Genomic DNA, 14,170 nt, shown 5'->3' with positions numbered 1-14,170 from the left:
TCAATGTCCATTTGGAAGACCCATTTGCGACCAAGCTTTAACTTCCTGACTGATGTCTTAACTTCTTATGGCTGGGGGGCAGTATTGAGTAGCTTGGATCAATAAGTTGCCTAAACTAAACGGCCTGCTCCTCAGTCTCAGTTGCTAATATATACATATTATTATTAGTATTGGATAGAAAACACTCTAACGTTTCCAAAACTGTCAAAATATTGTCTGTGAGTATAACATAACTGATATTGCAGGCGAAACCCTGAGGAAAATCAAACCAGGAAGTGGCTTCTATTTTGAAAATGTTTCTGTGGACATTACGGAAATTATTTGGAATTTGTCTGCGTTGTCGTGACCGCTCTTTCCTGTGGATTTCTGAACGGGCCAAACAAACAGAGGTATTTTGGATATAAAATATATAATCTTTATGGAACAAAAGGAACATTTATTGTGTAACTAGGAGTCTCGTGAGTGAAAACATCCGAAGATCATCAAAGCTAACCGATTAATTTGATTGCTTTTCTGATTTTTGTGACTTGATGCTAGGTGTACATAATGTTTTGTCGAGCGATCGATAAACTTACACAAACTCTTGGATTACTTTCACTGTAAAGCATATTTTCAAAATCTGACATGACAGGTGGATTAACAAAAGGCTAAGCTGTGTTTTCCTATATTGCACTTGTGATTTCATGAATATAAATATTTTTTGTAATATTGTTTGAATGTGGCGCTATGCAATTCTGGGGTTGTTGATGACATTTATCCCGTTAACGGGATGGCAGCCATAAGAAGTTAAGATGTTGCTTCAATATATCCACATCATTTTCCTGTCTCATGATGCCATCTATTTTGTGTGCACCAGTCCCTCCTGCAGCAAAGCACCCCCACAACATGATGCTGCCACCCCCATGCTTCACGGTTGGGATGGTGTTGTTCGGCTTGCTAGCCTCCTCCTTTTTCCTCCAAACATAACGATTGGCATTATGGCCAAACAGTTATATTTATGTTTCATCAGACCAGAGGACATTTCTCCAAAAAGGACGATCTTTGTCCCCATGTGCAGTTGCAAACCGTAGTCTGGCTTTTTTATGGCGGTTTTGGAGCAGTGGCTTCTTCCTTGCTGAGAGGCCTTTCAGGTCATGTCGATATAGGACTTGTTTTACTGTGGATATAGATACTTTTGTACCTGTTTCCTCCAGCATCTTCACAAGGTCCTTTGCTGTTGTTCTGGGATTGATTTGCACTTTTCGCACCAAAGTACGTTCATCTCAAGGAGACAGAACGCGTCTCCTTCCTGAGTCATATGACGGCTTCATGGTTCCATGGTGTTTATACTTGCATACTATTGCTTGTACAGATGAACGTGGGAGCTTCAGGTGTTTGGAAATTTCTCCCAAGGGTGAACCAGACTTGTGGAGGTCTACAATTTATTTTCTGAGGGCTTGGCTGATTTCTTTAGATTTTCCCACGATGTCAAGCAAGGAGACACTGAGTTTGAAAGTAGGCCTTGAAATACATCCACAGGTACACCTCCAATTGACTCAAATTATGTCAATTAGCCTATTAGAAGCTTCTAATGCCATGACATAATTTTCTGGAAATTTCCAAGCTGTTTAAAGGCACTGTATCTAAACTTCTGACCCACTGGAATTGTGATCCAGTGAATTATAGGTGAGATAATTATAAGTGAAATAATCAAATTATGCACAAAGTAGATGTCCTAACCAACTTGCCAAAACTATAGTTTGTTAACAAGACATTTGTGGAGTGGTTGAAAAATGAGTTTTAATGACTCCAACCTTAGTGTATGTAAACTTCCGACTTCAACTGTAGCTGGTATAACACTGGGGTGGTCAATAGCAGTAAATCTATGCAAATGCAATTTCTACAATGGGATATAGTAGACTTTGTCACATCCCACAGGTTTAATTAGGAATAGAGGCAGGATATTGAGAGAGAGAGAGAGAAAGAGAGAGAGAGAGAGGGAGAGAGAAGAAGAAAAATGGCAGAAAGAAACACCAATGACCCTAAACTCACTAATCCGTCCCCTCCTGCCAGTGGCCAGTAATTAAAGTGGAACTAACAGCGTTTTAGCAACATGAAATCTTATTCAAATCTGTTCATATAGACCCCCAGGAAGAATATGACACCTTTTTTTTAATTACATTTCCTGACAAGCGAGCACTTAGATATGGTCATCTTCACGTATTCGTTAATTCATATAATGTTTGGGAATTACATATAGTGAGGCATTTGTGAAAATTCTAGAGCAATATAGAGTGGGAAAGAGGCCATGCGTTTGGATAATTAATAGACACTGCAGGAAATAAAACCTAATAAAAAACATCTGTCTTGTCCAAGACCGGAATCTACGCTGACTGGTACGACATAGCCAATCAGAGGCTTATATGCAAATAATCCATTTGCCACAGGGGCCTGCCTTCATTCACTTTGAACTGGACTGTGTGTTTACAGGCAGCAGCAACAGCGCAACTTTAGATCATTAGAACGCTTTCACCAAAAGACACAATATACACCTGAATCGATTCCTGCAAATATGTAAATACCACGGGAGTCCTCTTACATTTGGGAACTTCACAGTCCTATTGATCAAATGGAAAGGTAGACTTTCCCTCCCTCGGATGCCAATGCACATCAACAATAACAACATCAACAACTAATGCTAGCCAGAGCGAGTTGGCCATCAAGCTAGTTGGCCGTCAAAATTGCACTGAAAAGATGGGGAATAGTAGCCTGCTCGTCCTTCTGCATCTTGCCTGCCAATGTATGCTTGTCTCAACCCACGTGTTGACAAATGAATGGGATTTTGCCTGCCTGCCCGCCCATTTGATTGCCTGCCCGCCCATTTGATTGATGCCAAATACATTTCATTGACAGCTAAGAGACTAACTGTGGAAAACAGTCATTGAAGTTCAGCATAGCTAGCTAGCTAGCAAAGCGATTCACATTTCTTGCTAGCTAACCAAATGACACCTGAATCTCTAGCTGTAGCCAGTGAAAAAATATTTGAGTTCTTTACGATAGCCACATTAGCAGCTAATTATCATTTCATTTTTGGGGGGTAAATACAGGCAAATATATTGATAAAAGTCACCTTGTCCAAGAGAGATTTACACGGTTATCATGCCAGGGTCGGCCTATAGGAAACACAGCCCTTATTTTAAGTGTTTCTACAATCCTCTATGAGAAAAAATGCATGACAAAAAAAACAAAAAAAACGGTTGGAACCATTGCCTTGTTTGACTGCTGTGGTACTCTATCGCAAAATAAACATCAATTCCGTTCTACTTAACTGGGTCTCTCTCATATACACCAATGCAATAGAAGCGGGGTCTGGTCTACTTAGTTCATTGACTTTCATTTTCAATACACTCCTCACCCTTACCTCTTCTCCTCTTGTTTTATCCCTCCTTCCATCTATACACTTAACATTCTGTTTATTTTACCTAAAGGAGACGCATGGTGGATTGACGAGAGGTCAGAGTTATAGATTCAGAGTGACGGGTTTAGATGTTATTGATTCATTGATTTTTCAATGTTAATATTGGCAGTATTTAAAATCCACAGTTTTGGTGTTGATCTTACTGACAGAAACATACAAGAAAACAAGACAAATCAAAACTTTGATTTAGCCTGTTTTTTTTTATAAAGGGAAGCACATTGCCATTTCCTGTCCTAGATTTGCTCAGTGAAAGCTATTGTCAGACATGGCTGTGTTACGTAAAAGTATTGCCTTGCAAAAGCGCCTGTTTAATAATGAACCCTGAATGACAGAGGATCTTTACTCCTAATGTAATCACGCTGACAGCCTCCTTCAAGATGACAATGATTGCATTTTAGAGAGAATGGCAAAAACGCAGCGCTCAAGGAAACTGGGCCCATCCCTCTCTTAATCTGAGAACAATGTTAATTGTCGAGTCTCGAGTGTAGTGATTAGGAATACAGCCAAACAGTCAAATGTTTTGTGTTTAATCACTAACAGGCCAACCCACACTAATCACATTACACATATTACGTGGTTACCATAGCTCCCAGAGATTAGTTATTTATTTGAAGTTATTTTTGCTATAGAGAGTTGAATCAATGTTATGTTTTGGTAGTACACATACGGTACAGTACAGTAAGCCTCATTCCTCCCAGTGGACAGAGATAGAACGGCAACCCTCACACCGTAGACAGATTGGCATTAGGACTGATGATCAAAGGAGAGATCCCAAGAGCTAAATGAGTTATTGAACAGAAGGTGTAAGATTGATCGCCTGGGTGACTGAGAGAGAGAACTGGCCACCATTTTGGCTCCACAGAGACCAATGAACGGCACCATCAAGACAAACAAATGACGTGTCCTGTCTACCGTAAATCAGGTTCTGAGTTATCACAAGTCTTTTTCTCTTTATTCATGGCGCCCGTGTACACATGTGCACATGCGTGTGTGTGCATGTCCACTAGTCTCTTACCTGATTACAGGTGCCTATGTCCACTCCCCCCTTCAGGTACTCCAGAACCTTGTCGATGTTCCCCGCCCTTGCCGCTCGTAAGAAGCTGGTGTTGCTGTCCGACTGGAGAAGAACAAACAGAATAAACACGTTAGAACAATGTTAGAACCCATTTAGAACAACGTTGGCCCAACTTAACCGCTGTGTTGAACTGCTATGAAATAGGTCCGTTTTTATTACTTCTAGAATAGATTGAGTGACTGCTTAGCATACGGCACTCTACCACTTGTTTGAGTGGTGAGACACACTTTAATGCCAATTATGCCAACCTGCACAGGCAAAACAGCCCCTGAGTCTCAAAGACAAACACTAATTAGAAGTCCCTACGGAGCCTGGTGGCAGTGTCACTCATTTTCTGCAGTCATCAACACCTGCACTGAATCAGCATTTTCCAATCTGAGTGAAATAGTGTATAATGTTACACACAGGAATACAACTGAGGGCATGTCCTCTACTTTTATTCACTGAGGCAGACTAAGCTGGAGACGGACCTAAACTTTCGATCGTAGCAGCGCTAAGTCAGCGCTTCCCCTCTCGTTCCCAAAACACACCCTGGCACACACATACAGACACAGAACTGCAGAACCACAGGTTCCTCTCTCCACTGTGAGTAGGGGGTAGAATGTACTCCCTAAAGTAGTCCTGCTCCCTGACAACCAGCCTGTGCTGGTAACGGGGAACCTGATTGAAGTAGCGTTCTGACTAGCAAGGCTAAGTATCTCCCAGAGACACTCAGCGAGGGAGACAGGGCCAGAGTTAGTTCCAGCACGCAGCACAGCACAGCTCAGCCCAAACCCAGACCGAGGATATGCACACTCCTCTGACCCAATCTGTCACTCATTCAATTACACTGCAGTACAGAGACTCCGGACCCAGAGTTAATACATACTCTGGACTTTAACACAAACTCTGAGCTTGTTCATGGTTTAAAACACACTCAGATCTGTAAATGTGGGGAGTACTTTACACTGTATAATGAGGGGGTCCGATAAGAAAAGGACAGTGAGAGAAACTCCACGATTATGACTGACTGTATCTGACGTACAGTCAGCCATAGCCAATGTTACACCGAACTGCATAAGTGAATGCATACGTATGAAGTATTACCGTGCCCCCAGTTACTGATCAATGCTTTACAACGTATCTAAGGGCAGTAATGAGAGACACATTGTGATGATTTGTCCTGGTTTAACCTGCAGCAGCGGTTCTGTGTGTGGATGCTGCAGAGAACTGCACTGCATCATTCAGACCGGACACAACAATACGCAGCAAAACCAAACAGGAGCTAAATCGTGAGACTGAGCAGCAGGATGGCGAGTTGAGCTCTGTTAGCTGAGTGAATACACATGGAATCTTGTAGTAAGCAAAAAAGTGTTAAACAAATCAAAATATATTTTATATCTGAGATTCTTCAAACAAGCCAGGTTTTGCCTTGATGACAGCTTTGCACACTCTTGGTACTCCCTCAACCAGCTTCACCTGGAATGCTTTTCCTACAGTCTTGAAGGAGTTCCCACATATGCTGGGCACTTGTTGGCTGCTTTTCCTTCACTCTACGGTCCAACTCATCCTAAATCATTAATGGGGTTGAGGTCTGGTGATTGTGGAGGCCAGGTCATCTGATGAAGCACTGCATCACTGTCCTTCTTGGTCAAATAGCCCTTACACAGCCTGGATGTGTGTTTTTGGTCATTGTCCTGTTGAAAACCAAATGATAGTCCCACTAAGCGCAAACCAGATGCAATGGCGTATCACTCCAGAATGCTGTGGTAGCCATGCTGGTTAAGTGTACCTTGAATTCTAAATAAATCACTGACAGTGTCACCAGCAAAGCACCCACACACCATCACACCTCCTCCTCCATACTTCATGGTGAGAACCACACATGCGGAGATCATTCATTCACCTACTCTGTGTCTCACAAAGGCAAGGCAATTGGAACCAAAAATCTCACATTTTGATTCATCAGACCAAACGACAGATTTCCACTGGTCTAATGTCCATTGCTTGTGTTTCTTGGCACAAGCAAGTCTCTTCTTCTTATTGGTGTCCTTTAGTAGTGGTTTCTTTGCAGCACTTTGACCACGAAGGCCTGATTCATGCAGTCTCCTCCTAACAGTTGATGTTGAGATGTGTCTGTTACTTGAACTCTGTGAAGCATTTATTTGGGCTGCAATTTCTGAGGCTGGTAACTCTAATGAACTCATCCTCTTCAGCAGAGGTAACTCTGGGTCTTCCAGAGAGACAGAGTCTAACCTGCAGCAGGTGGTCCTCATGAGAGACAGTTTCATCATAGCACTTGATGGTTTTTGCGACTGCACTTTGAATTTTCCATATTGACTGACCTTCATGTCCTAAAGTAATAATGGACTGTCGATTCTCTTTGCTTATTTGTGCTACACTTAATATTGACTTTTTCTTTGACCAAATAGGCCTATCTTCTGTATACCGCCATACCACCCTACCTTGTCACAACACAACTGATTGGCTCAAAAAAAAAAATTCCACAAATTAATTTTTAACAAGGCACACCTGTTAATTGAAATGCATTCCAGGTGACTACCTCATGAAGCTGGTTGACAGAATGCCAAGAGTGTGCAAAGCTGTCATCAAGGCAAAGGGTGGCTACTTTGAAGAATCTCAAATATAAAAATCTATATGTTGATTTGTTTAACACTTTTTTGGTTACTACATGATTCCATATGTGTTATTTCATAGTTTTGATGTTTTCACTATCATTCTACAATGTAGAAAATAGTTTAAAACATGAGGAAAAAACCCTGGAAGGAGTAGATGTGGCCAAACATTTGACTGGTACTGTATATAGTGATACAAGCCGACTGCACTGTCTGTAAGTGTGTCTCACACCTCCAATGAGACTGATACCTTATCCCAGACTGAGGGGGGGGGGGGTCTCCTGGGATCTCCTGGGATCTCTTGGAGCCGTGCTCAGATGATTTCTCTAGGGAGGGATATCTCTGCTCTATATATCTGACAGACGGAGAGGTCCAGAGAAACAGCTTGTGGGTTATCCAGCCAGCCCACAGGGGTAGGTTGGTATTGTTACACCAACCAAATTCCCTGTAATATCAACCCTCTGCACCTTGCATGTTAAAGAGCAGCATTTACAGCTCACCTAAGGGAACCACATCAACATGTAAGAAGTTAATGAGTAGCAGCCATTTTGTTTTTATGAGTCATATTACAATTTCTTGCTGAATAATGTTTCTCACTGTCTCTCTGTACAAACCACATATGGATATCAGAGAAGGGAAGTGTGTTCATCTCAAAGCTGCAATAGGTCACTGTGCCCGTGTACACTGACTGGAAGACAGTGTCAGAATTGTACTCAGCTATATTATACAATGGTACCATTAGGCCCACAGGACAGAGGAGTAGAAAAGACAGATCAAATCCTCAGTCGGATTCCTGGCTGCCGAGTCACATTATGCAAGGCAGAGAGGGTGGAGAGATGAGAATGAATTAAGGAAAGAGAGGGTGTTTTATGGCTTTGCGGGTGAATGAACACTCCCACGTGGAGTCGTGATATTAAGGAGAGGTAGGGAGGTAGAGAGAGAGAGAGAGAGAGAGAAAACAGAGAGTGGGAAGGAGGTATGTTACTCAATCAGAGATGAAGGTCTTTGATAAATGTGTTCATTCATAAGCCATTCTTTACATAGACTAAATTAACACTTCTTACTGTGTTACCCTTCATTAATAAATCAAGCACAGCAGGTTCATACAGGAAACACGAGTGTTGTATTACCTGATATTGCCTCCAAATAGATTCATCACACTACCTTAATATGGAGGTATATTAGTCGACCAGGTTGCACACACATTCTTTGATGGTCCTTGCTATCCGGAATCCTTGAGACGTCCAACTCTGACGTCACCCCAATTGAAGTATGGGTTACGTTTAGGGTTAGGGTAGGGGCATCCCAAGGATGCTGGTTAAGTATGCCTTGAATTTTAAATAAATCACTGACAGTGTCACTGGCAAGGCAACCCCACACCATCACACCTCCTCCTCCATGCTTCACGGTGGGAACCACACATGCGGAGATTATCCGTTCACCTACTCTGTGTCTCACAAAGACACGGCGGTTGGAACCAAAAATCTCACATTTGGACTCATCAGACCAAAGGACAGATTTACAACCGTCTAATTGCTTGTGTTTCTTGGCCCAAGCAAGTCTCTGCTTCTTCTTGGTGTTCTTTAGTAGTGGTTTCTTTACAGCAATTTGACCTGATTCAAGGCCTGATTCACACAGTCTCCTCTGAACAGTTGATGTTGAGATGTGTCTGTTACATAAAATCAGTGAAGCATATTTTTGGGCTGCAATTTCTGAAGCTGGTAACTCTAATGAACTTATCCTCTGCAGTAGAGGTAACTCTGGGTCTTCCTTTCCTGTGGCGGTCCCCCATGAGAGAGTTTCATCATAGCGCTTGATGGTTTTTGCGACTGCACATGAAGAAACATTCAAGGTTCTTGAAATGTTCCGTATTGACTGACCTTCATGTCTTAAAGTAATGCTGGACTGTCGTATCTCTTTGATTATTTGAGCTGTTCTTGCCGTAATATGGACTTTGTCTTTTACCAAATAGGCCTATCTTCTGTATACCACTCCAACCTTGTCACAACACAACTGATTAGTTCAAACGCATTAAGAAGGAATTATATTCAACAAATTAACTTTTAACAAGGCACACCTGTTATTTGAAATGCATTCCAGGTGACCACCTCATGAAGCTGGTGGAGAGAATGCCAAGAGTGTGCAAAGCTGTCATCAAGGCAAAGGTTGGCTACTTTAAAGAATCTCAAATATAAAATATATATTGATTTATCTAACCCTTTTTTGGTTAATGCATGATTTCATGTGTGTTATTTCATAGTTTTGAAGTCTTCACTGTTATTCTACAATGTAGAAAATAGTACAAATAAAGAAAAACTCTAGTTGTGGTCAAACTTTTGACTGGTACTGTATATCACTGGGAATTTCAACCGAACCCGTGAAGCGTGACATCACATTACTGACCATGTCATTTCAGCTTCAAAAGCCTCCCTAGACTGAGATTGCATAAAACAATAATTTACACAGAATAGAATGTGTGTAGAGAATTTACATTATAAATAAAGTAAATATTGTATCCCACGACGACCGTCCAACGACCAATGCTGTTGGAAACATGCTCGGCCCTCCCAGTTACCATGGAGACAAGCGGCCCTGCCTCTCTTGGTAACCATGACAACTGTTTTTTCCCTCTCTCTCTATTTCTCTCTCTGGGGTGCGGTGGAACCTAAGAGTTCACACATAGCTCATTTAACTACTTTACTACTTAACTACTTTACCATAAGAGACATTTTTCAGACTTAATGTAATGTGGCAAACTCACTCAACATTACACCAGTGCTGATAGGGGAAGTACAGGCTTGTAACAAGCTCAGCAACCTCGTGTGATACAGATGTACCTAGGCACTAACCTAACCTGGTCCCCTCTACCAAAGATTGTGTGTGGGTCACCGCACTGCCCTAAGCCACAACCACCCCAGCCTAGCGTGATTAAGTTGTCGCCCTTAAAAAACCCTCCTAACATGCATCACGTGCTCCACAGGCTCTTACAGGAACATTATCATTCTCACACATACACGGAAACACACACACCACACACACGCACGCATGCACGCACATACACAAACACGCACACACACTGTGACACACGCTTATTCACAGATAAGGCAACTGTACCCTTGTCTTTTGCTGGTGTACAAAATCCCACACTCCAATGGAAGAACACCTTCTATTCTTGGACATCATGACAGCCTATCATATCAACAGACAACAGTGTTTACTGGGTATCTGTTGTACACAGCAACCATGTCACACCACTGGTACCTAGGACTAAGAGACGGGCGTTAATGTTAACATTTCCTTCATTAACGCCAGGTTCGCCAACTGTGTGTGTGTGTGTGTGTGTGTGTGTGTGTGTGTGTGTGTGTGTGTGTGTGTGTGTGTGTGTGTGTGTGTGTGTGTGTGTGTGTGTGTGCGCGCCGTGTGTGTGCCTTGTGTGTGTTCGTGTGGGCATGCATGTGTGTGTGTATTTTACATTAAACCCTCATTTGGGCTGCCTGGCATGCACAGCCACTATATGCGCACACATATTGTAATTACAGTATGTGATGATTACTGTCATCACATTCAACTGGACTGCAGTATCCATGGAACCTTGATCGTTACCACCGCATACCCCGAGTTCAGCTTTTAATATCCTATGATTATCGGAAACTTTTAGGAATATTATGATTAAATGACCAAACAATATTCTCATTTTAAATGGAACTGTAACTAAGTAAATTTATACTCTGTTTTATTATATCTGATTAACAATATGAGTTCATAAGAAGGGATTGTATGACACGGACAAGGAGTAATTAAATATAACAAACATTCCAAACTAGTCTGGAGAGGAGTGGGTTTAAGTAAGCAGATAGGGTCGTTAACCTATGGTTGAACTGACGAAACTTAGCTCTGGAGTGTTTAAGATAAGGCAGTGAGTGCATTCCTAGGTTTTCTGTTAATTAGAACTGTCAGCTAAGTGGTGATCGATAATGGTGAAGGGGTCAAAAGTTATTTCAGTTATGTTGTGTGACCTGTGAGTGAGTTAGTGAGTTGGAATGAACTTGTAAACTCACTTAATTCTAGGTCGGGAGGAGGGGATTCATTCTAGAAGCAATGAAATGACGTCATGTTATTGTATATGAACTGTTGCTCGTGGTAACGTGGCTGCGTGCTCCGAGAGTAAATTCTGTCACCTATTATTGATAAGACTGGTCTCCGTCTATTTTATGCAAACAAGAATCTTACAAAATCTCATAAAATAGATTAAGGGAATTCAATTAATGAAAACATATTGGAATAATTAAATTACTGTAACAGAAACCATCGGACTTCATCACACATGAGGCTTCCAAATGGAATTCTATCGAACCTCATTCGACTCAATGAAAAACAAGGAAACATTCAATAGGAAGCTGTAGATTATGATAACATGAACTCACCACATATTCAAAGGCTTCAAGATCAAGGTGACATAATGGAAGCATGCGGTTTGATGTATTGGCTAGGATCTCTCTTCTGTAATTGTTTATGCATGCTGTGAGATGTTACCTCATCGTGATTGGTTCATCCTGGGAGCCCCCCCCCTCATTAGCAATCAGTGTCATCAACATCAGCTGGGCCCAACATTTCTGGGCCAATGCCAAAACAGGATATAGCTGGCCGCCAGAGCATACTGGCCAACCCGGCTCTCCCTGAGGACTCATTCGCATATAGTAAATCAGCACTAGGCCCAGCTTCGTTAGGGACACTAAATTTAGACCTACTCTAAATTCACCAGTAGAGGCTAATGCTTTCACTGAGGCATGACAGATAGTGTGTGTTGCTGACCGAGAACACCATAAAAAACATTGTAAGGGAGGGTAAACAACATACAATATTTTATTGAAAGCACAAGGATGCTGTATTGTCCTTGCAGTGCTAACAAAGCCTTGCTATACGCCACTGAAGGATAACTTATAAACCACATCTTCTGATTTAAAATGTTACATTGCTAGCTATTTCAAGGCCGAAACACTTTGTACAGACGGTGTGAAAAGCAGGAAAAAAACATCAGAATGTGTACTAGAGATTCCACAGTCCACTTAGTGACAAAGAGCGCGAGAGCTAACTGTCAGGGGTGAAAGGTCAGGGGTCAAGTTGAAGGCATAGGTCGTGTCCCCCTGTGCAGACGTTACATGCATCAACCAATGGTTGTGTGCCATGTCATCAACTGTGCCGTCGGGCACCAGATTGCTATAACATATGATGTGGTTAGCTGATACATAAAATACCTATCCAGGCATTGTAAGATCTGGCATGCGCTAGCAACACGACCCTGCTCTTAGCGAACACCAGCCACTGTTTAAAATAGTCCATGTTCTCAAAAACAGTAGGCGTCCTCAGAGAGAGCAGACCTTTAGCTGTCAGCGTGGTTAACTATAGCAGGAACACTCTGAAGGAGTACAAACACACACTCACACACGCCAAACACAGACATACTACACACACATCACTGTCTTTCTGGGCGTTTAAAATTTATTTGCAGCATTAAAAATGGCCGCTAACGAAAGTGGCCCCAGGGGATGATAACTGAGCCCTCTGGAGATTAGGGCCCCTGATAAAACACACACAATGTGTGTACTATACACAAAATTGCACAAATACGCCAGGCTACACTCTTACGAGGGTTGTGCCGAGTAGTCGGTCAAAACATGTATCGTAACGGATATGGGCAATTTTCTGGATACAATTATGATCCAAGCATCTTTCTCATGTCAGTCAGTGACAGAGTTTCTAAACCATACAGTCAGTCAGTCATGTGAGTGGTCTAAATACCTCAACTGGCTAGTTTGCCTGTCTGTAAAGAAAAATGGTGGGCTGTACATTGATCCTGTTGCTCTGATTGGATAGAGTGAAGCTTTATTTCTCATAATTTCACCCGTTCACTTTTCCTCGCATGTTTTCAGTCTGATCATTTAGATTGCTACTGCCTGCAACTATAATAAATCACATGTCGAGAACGTTTGCTATCAAGCTATCAATGTGCATTATATCTAACAAGTGTGGCAAGGGTAGGGAAAAATATGAAATGCTAATGTGCATTCTGAGTGAGTGACAGCAAACTGCCCACTGCAAGTTGAGGACACACAGACAGACACAATGCATTGGGGCAGGTAGCGTTCTCCTGGCATCTGCCAAACCCAGATTTATCCGTCAAACTGCCAGATGGTGAAGTGTGATTCATCACTCCAGAAAACGCATTTTCACTGATCCAGACTCCAATTGCGGCAAGCTTTACACCACTCCAGCTGACGCTTGGCACTGCACATGGTGATCTTGTGTGCGGCTGCTCGGCCATGGGAACCCATTTTATGAAGCTCCCGACAAACAGTTCTTGTGCTGACGTTAATACCAGAGGCAGTTTGGAACTCGGGAGTGAGTGTTGCAACTGAGGACAGACGATTGTTACGCGCTACGTGCTTCAGCACCAAGCGGTCCCGTCTGTGAGCTTGTGTGGCCTACCACGTCACTGCTGAACCGTTGTTGCTCCTAGACGTTTCCACTTCACAATACCAGCACTTACAGCTGACCCAGAGCAGCTCCAGCAGGTCATAAATTTGACAAATTGAAATGTTGGAAAGGTGGCATCCTATGATGGTGCCACGTTGAAAATCACTGAGCTCTTCATATAGGCCATTTTACTGCCAATGTTTGTCTATGGAGATCGCATGGCTGTGTGCTCGATTGTATACACCATTCAGCAATGGGTGTGGCTGAAATAGATGAATCCACTAATTTGAAGGGGTGTCCACATACTTTTGTGTATATAGTTTATTTTGCCAACATCTATTGAGGCAACACTTCTGTCTATTCCAATTACGAGTATCCTCCGATCCGACTATCAACTGTCAACTTACGGCTACGATGACAAAATACGAGTATGGCCATGTCGGCACACCCCTGACTCTTACAGTACTCCTCTAAGTCACATCATGTCCTTGATCTCAGCAGGCATGGTATGAGTGTGGAGTGTGATGTGAGGTGATAGGAGGAGACACT

At 42.3% G+C, this 14,170-nt stretch overlaps 1 protein-coding gene across 1 annotated transcript in view; it reads right to left on the bottom strand.

The window, feature by feature from the left end:
• The window catches only part of LOC135510727 (ankyrin-2-like), a 125,156-nt gene that overhangs the window by 91,856 nt on the left and 19,130 nt on the right, over positions 1–14,170 (bottom strand). The window contains exon 2 of the mRNA XM_064931880.1: positions 4,473–4,574. Within this exon, the coding sequence (XP_064787952.1) occupies positions 4,473–4,574 (102 nt within the window). The remainder of the gene's footprint in view (positions 1–4,472; positions 4,575–14,170) is intronic.

The sequence above is a fragment of the Oncorhynchus masou genome, chromosome 23, assembly GCF_036934945.1.
Source record: "Oncorhynchus masou masou isolate Uvic2021 chromosome 23, UVic_Omas_1.1, whole genome shotgun sequence".
Taxonomy (NCBI): domain Eukaryota; kingdom Metazoa; phylum Chordata; class Actinopteri; order Salmoniformes; family Salmonidae; genus Oncorhynchus; species Oncorhynchus masou.
This window is presented reverse-complemented; position numbering and strand designations above follow the sequence as displayed.